The 19,167-nt window shown below is 52.1% G+C and overlaps 5 protein-coding genes across 5 annotated transcripts; 1 reads left to right on the forward strand and 4 right to left on the reverse strand.

Moving 5' to 3' along the window:
* Positions 1 to 1,293: 1,293 nt before the first annotated feature.
* On the reverse strand, positions 1,294 to 4,164 carry hsp88 (Hsp70 chaperone Hsp88). Its single transcript, XM_020204207.1, has 5 exons — positions 4,058 to 4,164; positions 3,893 to 3,924; positions 2,385 to 3,825; positions 2,027 to 2,332; positions 1,294 to 1,964 (listed from the first exon to the last, which is right to left on the reverse strand). The coding sequence occupies exons 1-5, from the start codon at positions 4,130 to 4,132 to the stop codon at positions 1,680 to 1,682; spliced, it is 2,139 nt and encodes a 712-aa protein (XP_020061175.1). The 5' UTR covers positions 4,133 to 4,164; the 3' UTR covers positions 1,294 to 1,679.
* Positions 4,165 to 4,800: 636 nt separating this feature from the next.
* chsD (chitin synthase D) lies at positions 4,801 to 7,598 on the reverse strand. Its single transcript, XM_020197787.1, has 3 exons — positions 7,514 to 7,598; positions 7,292 to 7,458; positions 4,801 to 7,234 (listed from the first exon to the last, which is right to left on the reverse strand). The coding sequence occupies exons 1-3, from the start codon at positions 7,562 to 7,564 to the stop codon at positions 5,134 to 5,136; spliced, it is 2,319 nt and encodes a 772-aa protein (XP_020061176.1). The 5' UTR covers positions 7,565 to 7,598; the 3' UTR covers positions 4,801 to 5,133.
* Positions 7,599 to 9,001: 1,403 nt separating this feature from the next.
* ASPACDRAFT_74402 (tRNA maturation protein LHP1) lies at positions 9,002 to 10,570 on the forward strand. Its single transcript, XM_020204208.1, has 2 exons — positions 9,002 to 10,174; positions 10,248 to 10,570. The coding sequence occupies exons 1-2, from the start codon at positions 9,069 to 9,071 to the stop codon at positions 10,363 to 10,365; spliced, it is 1,224 nt and encodes a 407-aa protein (XP_020061177.1). The 5' UTR covers positions 9,002 to 9,068; the 3' UTR covers positions 10,366 to 10,570.
* Positions 10,571 to 10,840: 270 nt separating this feature from the next.
* Positions 10,841 to 12,984, reverse strand: ASPACDRAFT_20481 (putative RNA binding protein Ligatin/Tma64; the record flags this gene model as incomplete). Its single annotated transcript, XM_020198951.1, has 3 exons — positions 10,841 to 11,943; positions 12,004 to 12,880; positions 12,964 to 12,984. The coding sequence occupies 3 exons, from the start codon at positions 12,982 to 12,984 to the stop codon at positions 10,841 to 10,843; spliced, it is 2,001 nt and encodes a 666-aa protein (XP_020061178.1).
* Positions 12,985 to 14,261: 1,277 nt separating this feature from the next.
* On the reverse strand, positions 14,262 to 15,464 carry ASPACDRAFT_21445 (lytic polysaccharide monooxygenase auxiliary activity family 9 protein; the record flags this gene model as incomplete). The annotated part of the gene is made up of 2 exons (XM_020199034.1): positions 14,262 to 14,634; positions 14,734 to 15,464. The coding sequence occupies 2 exons, from the start codon at positions 15,462 to 15,464 to the stop codon at positions 14,262 to 14,264; spliced, it is 1,104 nt and encodes a 367-aa protein (XP_020061179.1).
* Positions 15,465 to 19,167: the final 3,703 nt, after the last annotated feature.

Consider the following 19,167-nt stretch of genomic DNA (forward strand, 5'->3'; position numbering starts at 1 on the left):
ATACATAATCATGAATAAATGAATGAACTCAATCAATTGAGAGGCACAATTACCGTCCACGTTACACATCAGTATGTACTCTGTGCACACCCTCCTCCTCCTCGAAGAACACGACATTGCATGACTCGAAACGCCAAGCGCGCGCGCGCGTGTGTGTATGAGTGTGCAGCAAGCAGAGCACACTGCCGTGACCCTAACCAACGATCTATTTGAATGGTTCGGGGCGGACTGCTGCAATCAACCCATGTCATAGGGTTCAAATGGCTTGCCTTAGGGTCGTCGACTTTCCACCCCTGCCTACTCTGCGCATTCCACATCTTTATTCATAATTCTCATAAGATGTGAAAAAAAAAAGAAAAAAAACCAAAAGACCCATCCATCGCATCCGGCAAATACCCAGTCCGAGAGGTTGTACGGAAGTCGGGAATAATAATAATGAAGAGTCAGCCAAAAACCGCCCGCAATGCCAGTCAGAGCCTTAAATGATAAATCCCAAGCAAGCCACCTGAGACAAACCCTGCGCGACTAGTAATATGTAATGTACTCTATCTCAGCCTACACCTTCTCCTCCTTCCACTCATTATCTCTCAATCACTACCAGCATGAGAGCTCACAATAGTCAACTTGAACGGTATCAGTAGTGATAAGAAAAACCCCCTTTTCTTTTCCTATGCCCACCAACTCACTCCCATACTCGCCACCGAGGAAACCCACGCGCCACGCAGGAGAGAAAAAAAAATAGGGGGCTCCACTCCCAGGGAAACCGTTGCTGCAGCGGACAGGTCAGGAACAGGAACGACCATTCCTGCTTTTCCCTTTTTTCTCCTCTTGGCGGAGGGGGGGAGGGGGCAATGGAAGGGACCCTCAGAGCTCAGCTACCTTAGACTAGCTGCCTGCCAAATGCCAAATGCCAATCCAATCCATGCTAAGTTGCTCTAACCGATTCGGAATCGCCTAAACTCCGTTCGAACCCCCTTAGGCCTAGGGAAGTTCACTCTCGCGAGCAGGAAGGACCTGGAAGATACTGAGCCAACTTCCGACTTGGCAGTTGGTACGGTACTAGTCTAATCAACTGTTAACTACAATCAATCCACTTAACACACGCGATGTGGTTCTTTGGCATTTTCTGATTGCGTGCTAAATATGAATCCAACTCACCATCTCACTAACCCATAACCAACACACTCGTATTCGTATCCTGCATATACTCGGTAAGAATGCATGGTCCCATGACCTATCATCTTTCCCATCCCTTGCTCGAGGCTACAATAAATAAAAGGCACTGATAAGCCTCAAATCATAAGGAGCACATCATGACCTCCAGTAGTAATTAACCAGTCATATACCGTTGCGAAACGTCTATCGAAAAGGTCCATATCGTATCTATGTTTTTTATCCTTTCTTCTGCCTCCCATGTCCCGCTCAGCAGCAACAGCACCGCATTGAAAGCGATCCGAACAGGGAAAGATAAGACAAGGGCAGAACAGAAGTGGCTCGGAGTCGTTTTACATCACAAGAGCCAGCCGGTTCTCGGCGATGCACAAAATAAAATAAGAAGAATCACAAATAAAGGAAATAACACGGGGGATCAAAATATTTGTATTGATTCGTGACCACATTGCCAGCGCACTGCACCTGCCACATTGCTAGGCCAGTGGCTCATCCACCGAGAAGGACATTTACTCCTGAGCCTTGGCCTCGCCCTCAGCCGGGGCGTCCTTCATCTCCGTATCATCAGCCTTCTCCTCGGCTTTCTTGGCCTCCTCCTCAGCCTTGCGCTGAGCCTCGGCCTCGGCCCGCTTCTTAGCGGCCGCCTCCTCCTGGGCCTGCAGGACGGCCTGGCGCTCGGCCTCGGCCTTCTCGCGGTGGCGCTGGATGATGGGACCGGCAATGAAGCGGATCTCATCCATCTTGGCCACGTAGACGGACTTGGTGGTGTCCTCACCCTCATCGTAGAGCCAGTCCTATTGACGAATTAGCATGTTGACAACAAAAAGAAAAAAGATGAGCGGAATGTGGAACTAACCTCAGTGTCCATGAGCTTGGCACGCAGCTTCTCCTTCTCCTCCTCGCTGGCGAACTCGGAGTAGACACCGTCGATCTTGTCGCGGAGCTCATAGATGCTGGCCTCGAGCTCGTTCTTCTTCTCGTCGGTCTCGGCGATCAACTTGTCCTCCATGTACATGGCATTCTCACGCTCAGTCCAGGTGTTCTTGAGCGACTCGTCGATGCCAGTGGTACCGGACGAGATGGGCAGATCACCCTTGCGAACCTGCTTCTTGACCTTGCGGGTCTTCTTGGGCTGCTCGCCGTCCTTGCCAGTATCCATGGGCTGAGTACGTTAGCCTCGATCTGATTGATAGTTCATAGGAAAAGGAACTCACCTCGCCGTTCTCGTTCTCCTCGGGAACGGGCTCCTCGACTTCCATGTCCTCGACATAGTAGCCGGACTCAACGTTAAGGATACCGTGCAAGTTAAGGCGGGCCTTGAGCTTGCAGATCATGAAATCATCGTTGGCGTCAGCCTTGACACCCTTGACAGAGAAGCGACCAACCCAGGGGTTGACCTTGCCAGGGAGCATCTCGGGCTTGGCGTAACGAGCCTCGAGGTCGAAGGGCTGCTTGCGGTAGAAGGTAAGGATCTTGGTGGAGGGCATGACGTTGCCGCGGTTGAAGACAGTCAGGCTGGTGTCCTCATCGGGAATGTCGGCGGACTGCTCCCAGGTGAACTCGATGGGGTAGTTCACAATGTCGTGCACGGAGAAGTCACGGACACGGAAGACGGGGGAGAGGATGGCACAGCTGAAAGCACAGCCACGAGCAATGGCCTCATCCTGGTTCAGGGTGAAGGACAGGCCCTTGCCAAAGAACTTGGCAACGGCGTCCTTGACGGAGGGGACACGGGTACAGCCACCAACCATCTCAATGGAGTCGATGTCATCGACGGTGAGCTTAGCCTCAGCAAGGACCTGCTCAAGAGGAACGGTGATACGCTCAAGGAGGGGCTTGACCATGACCTCCAGCTCTTCACGCTTAACAATGGCGCGGACATCGACGTCCTCCATCAGAGACTCAATGCTCATGGGAGCAGCAGGGTTGGCCGACAGAACCTTCTTCATCTTCTCGGCAGCGGCGAGGGTACGGGACCAGGCCTTGGGATTGGAGCGGACATCGATCTTGAACTTCTCCTTGAACTCATCGGCAAAGTGCTCGGTGAGAGCCTTGTCGAAGTTACGGCCACCGAAGTGACGGTCGCAGGCAGTGGCCTTCACATTGAGCTCACCCTTGCGGAACTCAACGATGGAGGCGGTGTAGTCGCTGTAACCGATATCAACGAACATGACACGGCGGGGCTTCTCCTCGGGGCCGGGGAGGTCCAGCTTGGTGATACCGTATCCGAGAGCAGTGGCGGTGGTGTCGTTGATCAGACGAAGAACCTTGAGGCCAGCGATCTCACCAGCGTCGATCATGGCGCGGCGCTGAACATCGGTGAACCAGGCGGGCACGCTGATGGTGACGTCGGAAACGGGGAGCTTCAACTCCTTGGCGGTGATGTCTCTGATCTTGGTCAAGTACATGGCGACCAGCTGAGTGGCAGTGAACTTCTCCTTCTTGCCGAGGTAGCTGACCTCAACACCAGCCTGGCCATTGACATCACAAATCTGGGCCGTGCTGTACTCCTGCTCGAGCTGAACATCGGGGTCGCTGAAGGAGCGGCCAATCAAGCGCTTGAGGTTGCCAACGGTGTTCTTCAGGTTGGAGGTCTCTTGGGTCTTTGCGGCCTCACCGATGTGTCTGCTTCTGGCGCTGAAACCAACCAGGGAACTATTGCACAATCCAGATTAGTGTAATTCCGCAGAACGAACAGAATGATGGAATGGCGCTAACTTACGGGGTAGATCGGTTGGAAACTTCGTTGGTGATCTGTTCATGGTTAAAAGGTACTGGTTAGTCTCCGTTTGGGAAAATATGAGTCTCCGCCAAAGCTAAGCAGGAGAGGAGCGGGAAAAATGAGTAGAGGGGCAGAATGGGGGAAAAAAGAGATAGATATACGCACAATATCAATACCCTTGTTACGGGCAACACCGACCTTGGTGCTCTGGGCACCGAGATCAATACCAACGACAGACATTTTTGTGAGAGAGAGGGAGATGTGGTGGGGGGAGGGCGAAGAGAGAGAAAAGGTAAAAAGAGTTGTTGGTGGGAGGTAATATGGGGGAGGGGGAGGTTGGGTGAGGATCCAGAGCAAAAAGACGAGGGACGAGGGGGAGAATTTGCAGCCACGCCACTATCGGGGAGGGGGGCGGTCTGTTAGGTAAGTAAGGTAAAGTGGCTCAGTTCGTCACTCGTTATGCGATGTCGGGCAACGGCGGCAATGAATGGGTATCAATCAATAATATTAGGAGATTTACAACAGTTTTAGATTTTTGAAAGGTGAATCAAGAGTTTTGAATAGTTACAAGGAGCTCTAACAATGCGAAAGGAGACCTCTAGCTAGAAATAACACGAATTTGACTCATCCAGCAGTGCAAACTATCAGGCGAAAAGCCAAAGCCTCAGTGAGGATCTCATCATCGAACCTTCCAGCGCCTACTCGAGCCCTCCCGCCAGATCACCGCCCGGCCGCCTGCCTGGCAATTCCTCTTTCACCGCCTTGGCGGGGCTTATCGATAAATCAGAGTTTTACTTTCCCTGCCATTGGCCACAAGCTGCTCAGTTCGATATGACTGCCTCAGGCCGCCAGGCAATAATGTAGTAAGCATCGTCCAAAAAAAAAGTACTACCGTACCATGTGCACCTCAGGTAATGTACTGTACACGTTGCTGCTTGGCAACAGCCGTGTCCATTGGCTCGAATCCTTCATATTTCAGCCTTGTTTTCACTAAAGAGGACCTTGTTGGAGATTCAGATTGGCAAGGTGTTTATACAACAGAATACAAAATAAAACACCCACTGGGGGAAAGATGGAATCCTGAATACCACCAAAAGAGAGGCGCGCATGTTAACAATTCATGATGGAACATGCATAAAGATTTCAAACTCCATCGCTGCATTCACTGGTACCTTCTCCCACGTCGCCCAGTACGCAAAACACATCGAATAGCTGGCGTTCCACTAATCCGGTGGGAAGAATCACCGCAGGCCCGCGCTGGCAGGAACAGAAACATACTGCTGAGTCAAAGGGTCATAACATGCATCTGGGGTTTTGATGCCTGGTCCGTCGGTCGTAATGACGTTCCTATAGTCGGCATCCTCGTCTATTGTATCACTCGCAGTGCTATATGTGGCTGCAGCATGTGCCTGGTCGCTTGACAAATGCACTATGCCACTCTCATAACCCTCCGCTGATGGTAGACGTGACCCAACGACTGCGACTCCAGGTCCATAGCTTGTATTGATGTCTACTGCAGAATTGGTATACCCTGGAATACCACTGGCGTGATAGGGTCTGGCCTGCTCTTGTCCTTTGACTAAGCTCTCCACGGGCAGTGGGAGACAGATTGAATTGGTACCAGAATCTGTTGTTGCCACTGACTCCAGAGAATAGGACGGATGCAGCCCTATCCGAGGTACTCCAGGAAGAGGCGTCATGTACTTTACCATGGCGGACTCGAGGTCTTCTTGTTTGGGAAGATCGCCGTAATCATGGGGAAGTGGTGGTGCACCCGACAAGCGTCCATGGATTTTCTTGCTTGGGCGGACGGGTATGCCCCTTTCGTCCTTCTTGGTTCGAAACGTATCAACCATCACGTTAAGCTCATCTCCTTGCTCCCGAGCTTTTTGTACTGCTTCCTCCGGTGATGTATGCTCGTCCGCTTTTGCTGCATCCGCGCGGGGTCCTCCCCATGTGCGCTGACCGGCCGTGAAAATACCATACACCATGTAGAGCCAGTTGAAAAAGGGATTCACAATGAACATCAGGGGATAGAGCCAAGCTTTGAAGCGCTTGAGCTTCAGCCCAAAATACAGCATCAGCAGGTAGTTCAGACCTAGAGAGATCGCGATGAATCCTACGGGAAGATTCTCGATCTTGCTAGATGTAGTGATGAGTGACACAACCAGGATTAAAAACAGCAAAGCGGTCGTCCGGATTGTATTCTGCATAAAGCGTACCAAGCAGAGAAGCGGATATCGCCTCCAGAGTCTGGCATCGGTTAGCATGCACACTTCGTTGGTGATGAAGCCAAGAAACCAGCGGCGTCGTTGCTTCAGGAGGCTACTGAAAGTCTGAACAGCTTCAGTTTTGCAAAAGGCACCGGTACACATCTGGATCTGATAGCGCTCGGCGGCCCCGATCATGAAAAGGTGCGTCAGCCATCGATCTTCGCCGAGATGGCATTTGCCGTAGTCGAAGAGATCCTCGCATTGCTCAGCCTTGTCCGCAAAATAGTACTTGGCCATCTTGCGAAAAGCTGAGAACCTCAGAATCGTTAGCGCCCCTGGAAGGCAGGTAACAGCACCACATCCAGACTCAACCGAGCGCTCGAAGAGTTGACCGTGGACATACTCCATGTCCTGCAAGACTGTAATGAGAGAGTTCTTCGCTGTTGTTGACGTGAGGATACCAGTCATTGCCAGCATGTTATGCTTGCTTCCTGGTTTCAACTCCATGTCGTACATGAAATTTTGTAGGCACAGCTTGTCAACAATACAGTCAGAATCGATGAACAGAAGGAAGAGGTCGTCGTGGCGCCTGAGGTAATCAGCGTACACCTTGTCGATCAGCCTAAAAGTTTGCTTTTGGCAATGTCGTTTACCGCCATGCTTGAAGCGGGACACCGTTATCCTTGCGCCTTTGTATGTCACATCGATGCTCTGCGGGTAGGTCTCCAAAGAGATTGGAATGCCGAGATGCTGGATAACCTGAAGATAAGACTCATCAATCTGGCCTCCGTCGTAAGAGAGAAACACATGAATACAATATGCTGGATAATCACTGGACACGACTGAGTCGATCGCCTTGATTAGTATGTGTGGTTCTTCCTTAAAAACCGGCATGACTATGACCGTCTTGGGTGCAGTGCGATCATCCAATGCTTGTTTCACTCGCTTGGTTCTTCCCAGAGAATTTATGATGAGCTGGTTAACGCAAAATAGCCAGGGTATCACGAGAAGGACGGAGAAGGTCCAGAACGCGAACCATTGTAGAACGGAGGTCAATCTCGTTGGAAAATAGCGAGTTATCTGTGTCGGCAAGGGAAGAATGGCGATCATGACTGGAAAGAACATTCCCCTGGACGCATGGCCAATTAGATGATGCTAGAAATGATCTCAGCGTGAATGAACTCACCTGAGAAATGTGAAAAGTAGAATCATAACGACTGCCAGGACTTTGATGCTCCAGTGGTCTGCTTTCTGATAGACTTTGACGAGGCAGTATATGAAGGCTGCAAGAAATAATATCCATTCCAATAGCGCAGCAACCAGTAAAGGCCCTAGTACCGAAACATAGACAATCTATAGGCTTTGTTAGCCTAGGCTATCCTATCGGAGCACGAAGGTATCAAAGTACATCTTCTTTCGGCCATCGCTCGAGGTTCGCAAATTGTCCTTGCATCGTCATATTGATGTAAAGAGTCCAAGGCGACTGTCAACTAGCAATCGGGCAGATGAACGTAGGACTTCAGGTAAGAAGAGATATACTGTGAAGAGCACTGTGAATAATGTTCATTGTCTGAGCAAGCTCTATGCCACCGTCGCAAAGGTTACGGCAAAAGCCCGATCTTGTATAAGATGCAGCGATGCTGATACTAGCCGAAGAGCTGAGGCCGAATAGATTGGCATGAGGAGCATTGATGAAGATGACGCCTGACCATAACTGCATTCATGTACTCAACAGCTCAGAAGGTCCCCGCAAAACCCGAGTAGTCACGACAACATGCAGAAAAGGCAGGTGCATCTACTGCCGGAAGGAAAGTAGGACATGTTGAAATATTCCTCGACCAGGGCAGTGAACTGTGAGCCCAGACGAACAACTCTTTCTGTTTCCAACTCCTTTGTGAGGTCAATTATGGGGTGGAGCTAATAGTTGTATTTGCAAACCATTGTTTCGAAATACGATGGGAACCAAGTAGCCGTAACATACCCGGGCTATACGTCGTTCGGCTAGTGAGGACATCGACAAGTGTATGTACTTCATCAATCGAGCAAGCAGCACCAGTCGCCATTGTCAAGGCATTGCGTGAGAGAAGAAAGGGCCCAAAGAAAGCAGTTGCTTTCTTGCGCCATCGAGTTTGTTAATGTTGCTTTGAGGAGAGCTCAGATTCTTCATCAATTGATATTCAGATGCTGAGGCTGATTTGAGCAACATGTGGCAGGATAAGCTCATTGGATTGACGTCTGATGAGCATTGATTCGTTAGGCATTCTGATCACTACCTTGATGTTTCTATTCCAAAGTATGATGGTCGTACTCATACTATAATAAGTAGAAGATGGACACAGCCGGACCATTGGTGACTTAGGTGCAGTGCAGGTGCAGTGCATAGATTCAATATCCCAAAGTGGTTAGTTGCACTCGCTCCCGAGTCAACCATGCGCCACAGTATTCTGCCTGAGGCATAAAGAGACTTGGCAAATGTGGCGCCAGCTCCGCGGGCGGTCAGAAAATTTCCCCCGCCGCCGCGCATTGGCCTGGGAAATTTCCCTCTTTGCAGCTGAGGCAGAAACTCCCTTTCTTTCCTCCAGTCTTTTTTTATTTTTTTAGAAGAGTCAAAAAGTCTTCTGGTTCTGGACAGATTTTCGTTCTGCTCACAAACTTCCTGCATCTCGTGCAACTGAATTACTCACAGGTGAGCATTCACTCCTACTCGATCCATTTTGCCTCCCATTCTTGCTGCACGCGGACATCCGATCATTATTGGCCAGGCGAATCCGTATCGCGGCTGCTCCCCCCGGCGAGAGATTTCGATTTTATTGATGCTCGCTTACCCTACCCATCCCCGCGCATTCTTGATAAATACTAATTATCGGGTACGCGGTTACTGATATCTTCGCAATTGCAGGAGGTGCATCCTTACCTTTATCTTACCGAACTTCTCACACACCTCATATCCATAATATCACAACATGTCTGACGAACAAAAGCCCGTCGCCCAGCCCAATGCTGAGGCTGAGAAGGATGTCCAGAATGTTCTGGCCGAGTTGAAGGGTGAGAGCACCGAGGCCGCCACTCCTGCTGCTGCCGTCGAGGAGACGAAGCAGACCGACGAGGCTGCCGAGGAGGCCCGTATCGTAGAGGCGGCCGCCAAGCTGGGCGAGAAGTCCGCCCAGGCTGAGGAGCAAAAGCAGGAGACCAAGAAGCAAGAGCAGCAGCAGCAGCAGGGTCGCGGAGGCCGCACCAACTACCGCAACAACGTCAAGTTCGACCCCTCCAGCCAGGAGGTGACCAGCGACCCCGTCCAGATTCGCAAGCAGGTCGAATTCTACTTCTCCGACTCCAACCTCCCCATGGACAAGTTCCTGCTCTCCAAGGTCGGTGGTAGCAGCAACCGGCCCGTCTCCCTCGAGCTTCTCCACTCCTTCAAGCGCATGCGCCGCTTCCAGCCTTTCAGCGCCATCGTCGAGGCCATCAAGACGTCCGAGACCGTCGAGCTCACCGACAACGACACCTGCGTGCGCCGCAAGACCCCCTTGCCGGAGACCGTGACCGAGAATCACAACCCCACCGTGGTCCGCGTGTTCGAGGACAAGGCCATGAGCCGCAGCGTCTACGCCAAGGGCTTCGGCGAGGAGGGCCCCACCACTCAGCTCGAGATCGAGGAGTTCTTCGCCCCCTACGGCCCCGTTAACGCCATCCGTCTCCGTCGCTCCTACGACAAGACCTTCAAGGGCAGCGTCTTCGTCGAGTTCGAGTCCGAGGAGAAGCAGCAGGCCTTCCTCGCCCTGGACCCCAAGCCCAAGTGGAAGGAACAGGACCTGCTCATCAAGAGCAAGAAGGACTACTGCGAGGAGAAGGCCCGCGAGATCGAGGCCGGCCGCATCAAGCCCAGCGGCGGCCGGGGACGTGGTGGTCACCACCGTGGTGGCCGTGGCCGCGGCGGCAACCGTGGCGGTCGCGGCGACAACAAGCGCGGCGACTGGAGGGATCGTCGCGCCGCTGACCAGAAGAACGGATTCAGCGACAAGAAGGAGGAGCCCAAGGAGGAGCGTAAGGAGATCCAGAAAGACGCCCGGTAAGTTCCTGTCTACATCCTTGCATATTCTCAAGAAAAAAGTGACCACAATTTCTAACACTCTCCTCTCCAGGGGCGTCCCCGTTGTCCAGAGCACTACCGACGAGTCCGCCGGCCAGAAGCGCGCCCGTGAGGAGGACGGTGCCAATGGCGACCACCCCTCCAAGAAGGTGGATGCCAAGCAGGAGTAAAGACCTGCAGCAAGGAAAAAAAAAGAGAGAAAAGAAAGAGACTTCGATACCAGTATTTTGTCTTTTTCATGAAAGAGTGTGTGTGGGATGGCATCACGAGAGAAAAAAAAGCATGGCCTGGGCTCGATTTCCTTTGACTTTTAAAAGAAGACCATACTATAATGGCGTTGTATAGTTACCCCCTATTTTGTTATCATTTAGCTTTTCTTCCAAATGGACTTGGGTTCCAAAGCATTTATGTCCGTGTCCGTATATCCAGTGGCTGTGCGTTCTTTGGTAGAAGTCTGACAGCTGTGGTATTCCAATTCGATCCAAAATCCGCTGGATGTAGAGGTTTGTGTGTATATACAATTGGCTGTTGTCCTTTGTTTCTGTTTGCAGCTTCCCTCCAACTGATGTCAGGTTGACTATATAGGTATGTGTGGGCTTGTTCAAAAACGCTACGACGGACGAGTGAAAGGTGAAGCCACTCCCCTTATTTCTTCTTCTTGGTCTTATCGACGACATCGATCCATTGCGAGCGCAGTCCGCGCCGGGATAGTGCCTCCTCCAGCGCCCGTCGCTGATCACCCTGGATCAAGACCTCCATGACGCCCTTAGCTGCGCCCGTGGCCTGGGCGACACTGGTGCTGCTGGCGCATTTCTTCTGCAGCTCCTCGGCCAGCAGGCTGGGGATGATGCCGAAGACCTCCAGGCCTGAGACCTTGGTGACGGTCTTGGAGCCGGTGCGGCGCTCGAGGGTGATGGTGGCCTTGGGGGCGGCGCCGGCCTTGGGCTTGACGCCACCGGCCAGCGTCTGGCCCGGTTTCAGGATCACGTAGTGGGCCGTCAGGAGGGCGTGGTCGTCGACGAGGCGTTTCAGGAGGGCGTCGCGGGTGGACTTGCCGCGGGCGAGGGTGCTGCGGTCGTCTGACGAGCCCGAAGCAAAAACGGTGGTGGCGAGGAAGGGGTTGAGGTTGACGATGCGTTTGTTGTGGGGGTCGATCAGCGGCGGGCTCTGCGACTGCAGGTACTGGTCCAGGTGGGCGGAGACGTCGGCGTACTTGTAGTAGTTGCTGGGGTGTGTGCTGGACAGCGCCGGGAAGATGGTCGGCGCCAGCTTGCCCGTCGGTCGGTACAGGGTCTGCACGGTAAGCGTCTGGCCCACAGAGGGGTCGCTGTCGGAGGAGGCGATGGCTTTGCTGCTGGTCGGGGCGGCGCCGGCTTTGTTGCCGGCGGCGTTGTTCTCGGCGGCATTCTTGGAGGGCAGTCGGTAGGGGACGAACTGCTCGACCCGGCGATCGTTGAAGTCGACGTCTAGAATCACGGTTTCCTGGCCGTTGCGGTCCTTGGATTTGACCAGGCGCTGCTTGTCGAGGTATTTGATGAACTTTTTCACATTCTTCCAGCTCGTTTTCTTGATCTGGTAGAATTGAGCCTGTCGGGGGGTGTGAATGGGAAGGTAGGGCGTGATCATGTTCGACACCAGCGCGGACGGCTGGACTGGTAAGGACAAGCCGTGGTTGGGCGCTGAAGGGTTATCTTGTTTGAGCTTGTATAACGAGTAAAGGAAGGCCTTCTCGAAGGCTTCGTCAATCTCTGTGCAATGTTAGCTGAAGGCACAAAATGTTGTCGGAAGAAATAGCAAGGCTCTCTAACCTTTGGTCGATGGCTCTTTCTCCTCCACGACAGGCTCTTCCTCGACCGGTTGTGGTGCTTCAGCAAAAGCCTCGTCGTCTCCTGCAGCCTGAGCAGGAGCCTGCTCATCCAATTGAAGATCATTCACTGCTCTCTCAATCTCCTTCGTCTCGCCGCTGTCCTCCTCTTCGACGTCGTCCCACCCTTCCAAGTATTCGGGAGCCGGTTGACCAGGCTTGGACGACGAACTCCAAGCCCAGAGCTCGTCACCCTCCCAGTGAAGTCCACGGACAGCATGACCCTTAGCGCCCTGCACTTCTCCCAGCGCCGAAACATCGATCTCACAGACTCCTACGAACCGCGGCACGGTATACCTGTCCAGATCCGCCACGGCGACGACCGCACCTTTAACCGCACGCTCGTCGAACGGCGGCTCGTTCGCGATGCCCGGAGTCATCAGATCCGCACCTCCCTGGAGCTTCTGCATGACCATGCCCGGAGTGTGAAGCAGAGGTACTAAGTCTGCATTGTGCCATAGTGTGTAGACTGTCGGGTAGAGGCGCCCGTCGGCGCCGGGGCCGTGGTCGACCTTAAACCACAGGACGCGCTCGTCGCCTCCGGGATGCGTCCCCACGTAGACGGTACCCTGAACCTCGCGGAGCTGCGGTCCGGCCGTCGTCGTGAAGCGCGCGGACAGGCAGTTGTCGGGGAGAAGCGCATTCCGGATCGAGGTGAGGTTTGGTGCCGTCGGGTTGGATGCGCTGCTGGGGGCAGCCGGATCGTCACCGCTGGGCTCGGTGGGCGCACTCGATGAGGGGATCTCGATCTTGTAATCAGCGATAATCTGGTCGGCGATCTTCCTTCGATCAGAAGAGCGCAAAGGCGCAAGGTTCTTGATCTGTCGTCATCAAAAATGTGGTCAGTGATGAAATTTCAGTAACCGGCTCGGAGACTCGACAGTGCGGGGGAGGGGTAAGTTACGGTGGGCTTCTTCTTGAACATGATGGCGGAAAAGAAAAAGATAAGAAGGGAATATTATATGTGCCAATGTAGTAGATCAACGCCCTCCAACCATTCCAAGATCAAAGGCGCGCAAAAGGAAAAAAAGCTATGTTATCCAGAAGGAAGAATGGATGGGCTTGTGATGGAGGGGAATGTGATGGATGGGTCTGGGTCTGACAGCCGCAACAACAATCGGCCGCTTTTCCCCGCCTTCGATTTGATCATTGCGATTCGCGAGGTACAGTACGTAACATAAAACAAACAAAACATAGTCATCCTGGCCATCCCATTAACAAGCTTGACATGATGTAAAGAGACATCTCCCACTACCCTGCATAGCCATGCTCCCGTATAACTCCATACAGCCTCTGGCGAAACAACAAGCAGTGCTAAAATATTCTCATCAGGATTCCTCGCACAATACAGACCCCAAGTATAAAGGGCGTCGGAACATACCCCAGTACGGCAAAATGCAGTCCACCTTCCTGTAGAGCCTGCTACTTTTTCTGCTTCTGTTTCTTCTCCCACTCTTCCTGGTCCATATCTCTCAAGCCTTGCATGATCTGCTTGGCCTCCGCGAGGTCTTCCGGGGTGTAAATTTTCAGGCCGTAGGAGAGCCCAAACTCCCGGAGACCGCTATAGCCGGAGTCCTTGAGCCACTTGGATTGACTCATCTGGTTGGGTTCGATGTCGCCGTCGGCGGGTTTAGTCCTCTGTGCAGGAGGCATATTGGAGAAGAGTTGTTCGGAGAGGCGGATGTTAGGCGAGAGAATCAATCAAATGTATGTGGCTAGTTGAGGTGCGTAACGGAGAAGTGAAGGCAAGTGAACTGAACAACCTGATGGCGGAGTTGTTAGTGTAGTGACCCCCGCGTTGACGGTCCTGGTCGGGCAAGGAACCATCGACATCATCTTTTTCTCATTCACTCTGCCAGGTGCACGGTGGCTGCTTCCACTTTGAGCATGCGGAATGAAAGTCCGGGTATAGATACAGAGCCAGATTCAATTGTTCTATCCGTCTAAGGATCTCCTGCAGTCGCAATTGTAGCAAGTCTGGAGTTTCTACTATGTGAAAATGAATCTTGTCCTACCGCTACCTCAGGAAAAATTGGATTGGATAAACCAGTGCTTCTGAATTGATTTTATAGATACATAACAGGATGCCCGACCCGTAATGAATAGAATAATCACAGTAAAATGAAAAAGCACAATGGCTATTTATATAGAAGATTGGAAAAGAAGCGTGATCGATCTAGAGTTCACCCCAGAGCATAGCGCTTAGGCGGAGAGGTCACGGGCGTGCTTCTTCTCGCTGACCAACCAGGTGAAAGTCTGCTTGAGAACGCTGAGGAACTGATCAGCGCTCAGGGACTCGAAGTAGCTGGTGAGGCTGGTGCTGGTGGATACGGAAGCACTGGAGCTGCTGGAGGCAGAGCTGGAGCTGCTGGGAGTGGCAACGTAGGTCTGCTGGGGAGCGCTACCGGTGACGGTGACTTGCGCAACCTCAGTGGAGGTCTGGTAGGCAGTGGCAGTATCAGTCTCAACAGCGGTAGCAGTCTGAGTAACGACGGAGCCAGCAGCAGAGGTGACGGAAGAAGCAGCGCTGGTAGCGGCGGCGGCGGCGGCAGTAGTGCTGGAGCTGCTGGAGCTGCTGGAGGCGGCGGCGGAGCTGGAAGAGCCGGAGCTGGAGCTGGAGCTGGAGCTGGAGCTGGAGCTGGAGGAGCTGGAGGAGCTGGAGGTAGCGTTGTACATAGCAGGTCCGGGAATATCGTAGGAGGAAAGAGACTGGTAGATGTTGACGAGGATACCAGCATCGGTGTCCTTGTACAGGCTCTCACCAGCAGTGCCAGAAGGAGCGAGATCACCGCCGCCAGTGACCTTCAAGTTGAGGCACTGAGGGTAGTTCTGAGCACCATCCTTGTTACCAGCAGAGTGAAGGGCAATGATTTCGTGACGGAGGACGTAGTTGCCAGCCGCAATGTCAGAGGGGATGGTCACAGTCCAGCTGTTGTTGTTGGCGATCAAGTTATCACTGGCCCAGGTACCGGGGACGTCGTCGTCGTTGATGAGACCGCTCTCGTCAATCTTGAAAAACTCGAGGTCGGTCTTGGTGACGCTGCTGCAGTCACCATTGCAGTTGGCAAGGTAGGTCAGGACAGGGCCGTGGTGGCTGTCGGGCCAGGTAGTCCACTGGAGCTCAACAGTACCACCGGCCTTGACCTCAGCAGAGATGGCACCGGGCTTGGCACTCTTGTGGCAAATGATGTCGGCATCAGCATACTCGCTACCATCGACGAAACCCAAGTCGGTCGCCTCGGTAGACCATCCAATGGTCTCCGGGGGATCGCTGGAATAGGGGTAGGAAGTGACAATGTAGCCGCCATAGTAGGTTCCGTCGACAACAGCACCCGACACGTAACCGTGGCCAGCGACGAGAGCGGCCGAACCGAGGATAACACCAGCAAACTTAGCAACAGACATTTTTCGATCGACGCACAGCGTGAAAGTTTTTGAAAAGGATGGTTTGGAAAGAGTGACAAAGGCGGTCTTCAATCAATGAAGCCTGGAATGAAAAAAAGTAAGAGAATGGAAGGTTCGGAGACCCAAGTAAAGAAAGGAATGAGAAGCTTGGTGAGAAGAATGAAGAAGCCCCCAAAGTCGTGGTTTGACGCCTTCTTATATCTTCTTCGATTCTCTATCTCATCGAGGCTTGGCCAGAGCTCAGACCGGATAACCCCCGAGGCCAAAAAGATGAAAGGTTCATTGCAGCCGGCCATGCTACACGTAGATTGCCTTGGCACCTGTCAAGTTTCCACATCCTGTGCGGTTGTCGGATGCTGAATACTGACTGAGATAGGGTCGCCGCAGCAAGGCGAGTCTGAGATTGATGAAAGCCAGGCACCGGGCCACTAAGCGTCGACACGGCGGTGGGGTTCCAGCGTCAACGGTCGAGACATTCTCAGGGACAAACACTACTTTCGACTTAGCGCTACTCGGAGAAGAGAGTCGGAATGATACCAGAACGACCCCGATGGATATTAACTACTTACCTTAGCGGGCGAGTGGAGCTGCAAGCGCCGGTGCTCTGGCGGCAAGTCTGCGACAGAGCAAGTTTCAACGGGGAGCCAAGCTGCTCCAGGTCCGCCCTGCCAAGAAATGCCATTTCTAAAGAGTCGCAGAATGTGTGGACCAACCGGGTATTGAACCGTCTAAGCAAGGAAGCTCCGACTTCAAACAAAGTTGTATGAAAGCTTTAGAGTATGAAGCAGGCAGGCGGGCGGGTTGGTGATGATGGTGATGGTGATGGTGATGGTGTGCTGACTGCTGAATCCTCTCACATGGAAGCTCTGAAGCTACACTACAACTTTGGAAACCACGTGCCACGCTGCCCTACCGACCGATACTCTTAAGGAAACTTGTACCAATCACGACTTTACAACACTCTCCCCTTATGACTTTAGATCAAGAATCTCTCAAACACCAATCAGCCTTCATTCTATCTTCACAAACTTACACAGTACTTCTTACTGGATTAACGGTGGACGGACCATGAATGAAGGCTCATGGCTCAATGGGCAGAGTACTTCGTACAGTCTAGGTTCATCCTCGGCATGTGAGCCGGCGCATCCACCTTCCCGACTAAATGGCACCATCTAGTCACATACTAATTAATTAAAGGCGCGCGATTCATCAGGTAAGTAGAGATCGAGACTTTCAATGGAAATTGCAAGGAGGACTATTGGACGCTGCCTTGGCATTAGAATCTCCTCCATATAAGACTGTATCCCGATCCCTGCGTCCCCATGTTTCTCAAAGAAGCTGGAGGCTGGAATCTCAGGTCTTCTCGGATATGTTCCGCGCCTGTGCTTCTTGCCATGCAACTTCCAGCCTCACCTCTAAAGAAAGTATTATCTAAATGCTTGGGTTGTAAACTTGGGTATGAGGATAACAGCTCAGGGTCTACGGCTTAATGCAGGGTCATGCGGCATGCACGGGTTGGTAGCAGCTCGAAACGTCTGATATACAGAGTAACCCACCCCTACCATGCTACTGTCGTGGGTCCGATCAGTGCCTTACCCATCCTTCTCGTTTGCATCTTCCTAGTGGACCTGAAGATGCATACTTGAAACACTTTTCGGGCGAGACATCGACAAGTTGCTTGGCTGTTGTGCTCTGTAGTCTTCATTTCGGCCGACCAAGCTTTTTCTGAACGACGTGAGGATGCTTGTTTCTTCCTGGAAGGCTGAATGTCTCATTCGCACAGTTTACCAAGGAGAACAACTGAGGTAGTCAAGTTGATCCAGCCGCGAGCTCTCTCCCTACATTGACCCTGAATCCACAGGATTCTTAAGCGCCGGACATCGCACAGAGGGAAATTAAAAATGTTTTGCTCACCCTCTTTTGACGACTTTTTGAGCTGCATATGAGCAGGAACTGCAGACTTTTCGTACGACTATCACTTCTTTGTTCTGATCATGGTTTACAATTGTATCAGGTTACTCTGCATCTACCATGTGGTCATGCGCTCTCCATTTGTGACACTCAAGAAAGCCGGAGTAGGGTGAGACGGTATGGACGTTCTACATATGCCCCTGCAGCTTGAGATCTTGTACACCGCAGGGCCGGCTTATGACGCATGATAACCATTGGCTCTACAGATAGAGGGTACGCTCCTAGCTTTCAGTGTAAGGAGGTCGTGGAATAGACTAATGCACGCTATGTTGCCGCAACACCATTGTCCAGGCAGAGGGTGCTCTCAATCACAGTTTATAGTCGCGGGTTTCGTATTGTTTTGCCCCATCTGGAAACAAGAATCTATCTCAACAACATGTCTCTACACAGTGGAGGAAATACTTCTGAGCCCTCAAAAAAGGCATGACACTTATCATTGGCTGCCTGGTTGGTATAATATAGTTTCATCAAGACATCCACTTTATCAAGCAACGACTAGTACCTCTAGCGCTAACCGAAGGCAATATAGGATCCTCGAATCTCAACCCCAGTACTATATTACTATGCAGCGCGAGGGACTTCTGGAGAAAATGTACAAAGGAATTGGTAGAGGAGGTTACTGCCAGATGTTTACTATTTTCTCACCACGGACCTACTAGGTAACCTGACAAGCAGACTGGTTCTAGAACCCGACCACTGCAGCCTGACTATCCTACCACGTTCACGACAGCGATAGGCGCCGCCCGTCTGGGGCTGAACTTAGGTGCAGATGGCACCGGTTGGTGAGGGGCTTTCCGGGGATATGAGCTACTTATGCGTCATGATAACAATAGACGCTCTATGATTAGCTGCACAGGGTCCCTACAAGACCTGGCTTGCCCTGCGATTGTCCTCATCTTATCATCCCCGCACGACGCAATCTAGCCCGGTAAATGTCAGGGGGATTGGCACACCGTCTGGCCTAAAGCGTTTTCGCTCGTTTGCACTCTTTTTTTTGGGGGCTGCGTAAGCAATTTCGATGTCTGACAGGCGATGGCGCAGTTCATTGATTCGTTAGAAGTATCTTACTCACAATTTACACCATCGAATCCAATTTGATGAGACAGAGCTGGAAAATTTCTTTCTTTTTAATCGGTCAATGTCTCCTACTACTCTCATTGCAAGAATGCTATCCTGGACTGGGACTTCGACCAGATTGGTGATAAGTGCGCAAAGCGCCGATCGTGAGGTCACTTGTGTAGTACAAGCTCCTTTACCCGGTAAAGAATCAGAGCTGTGAAGTGGTTTGAACCTGAGCCCTACTACGTAGTAGTAAGCCAGTGATGGACCACTATCTCGGGAACATGTCATCTTGCAACCTGAAATGCACTAACTTTGCATGGACTGTCCGTTTCACACCGGGAAGGGATTGCGGGATGGATGGATGATCTCGGTGAGCACACCCTCCATTATTGTTTACTCCACCTCCATGTCAGATTGGCAGGCTTGGAACTTCTTGATCACTTACATACTCTTTTGAGCAGAGGATACTAGGTACCTATGTGCTAATGAACAGTGCTTGGACCGACACTGATAGAATGGGTAGAAGTACAGTCAAGCTTAGGCACTTCCGGAGCCCTTCAACTTCATGAACTAAGTTATGGTACACCGCGCATGGTTGAATCCGTTTTGGCTGGCGAGAATTATTACCTACCCTCCCTTCCGCCCAATGAGAACTCGGCGACCTAGTTAC

The sequence above is a fragment of the Aspergillus aculeatus genome (assembly GCF_001890905.1).
Source record: "Aspergillus aculeatus ATCC 16872 unplaced genomic scaffold ASPACscaffold_1, whole genome shotgun sequence".
In the NCBI taxonomy this organism is placed as follows: domain Eukaryota; kingdom Fungi; phylum Ascomycota; class Eurotiomycetes; order Eurotiales; family Aspergillaceae; genus Aspergillus; species Aspergillus aculeatus.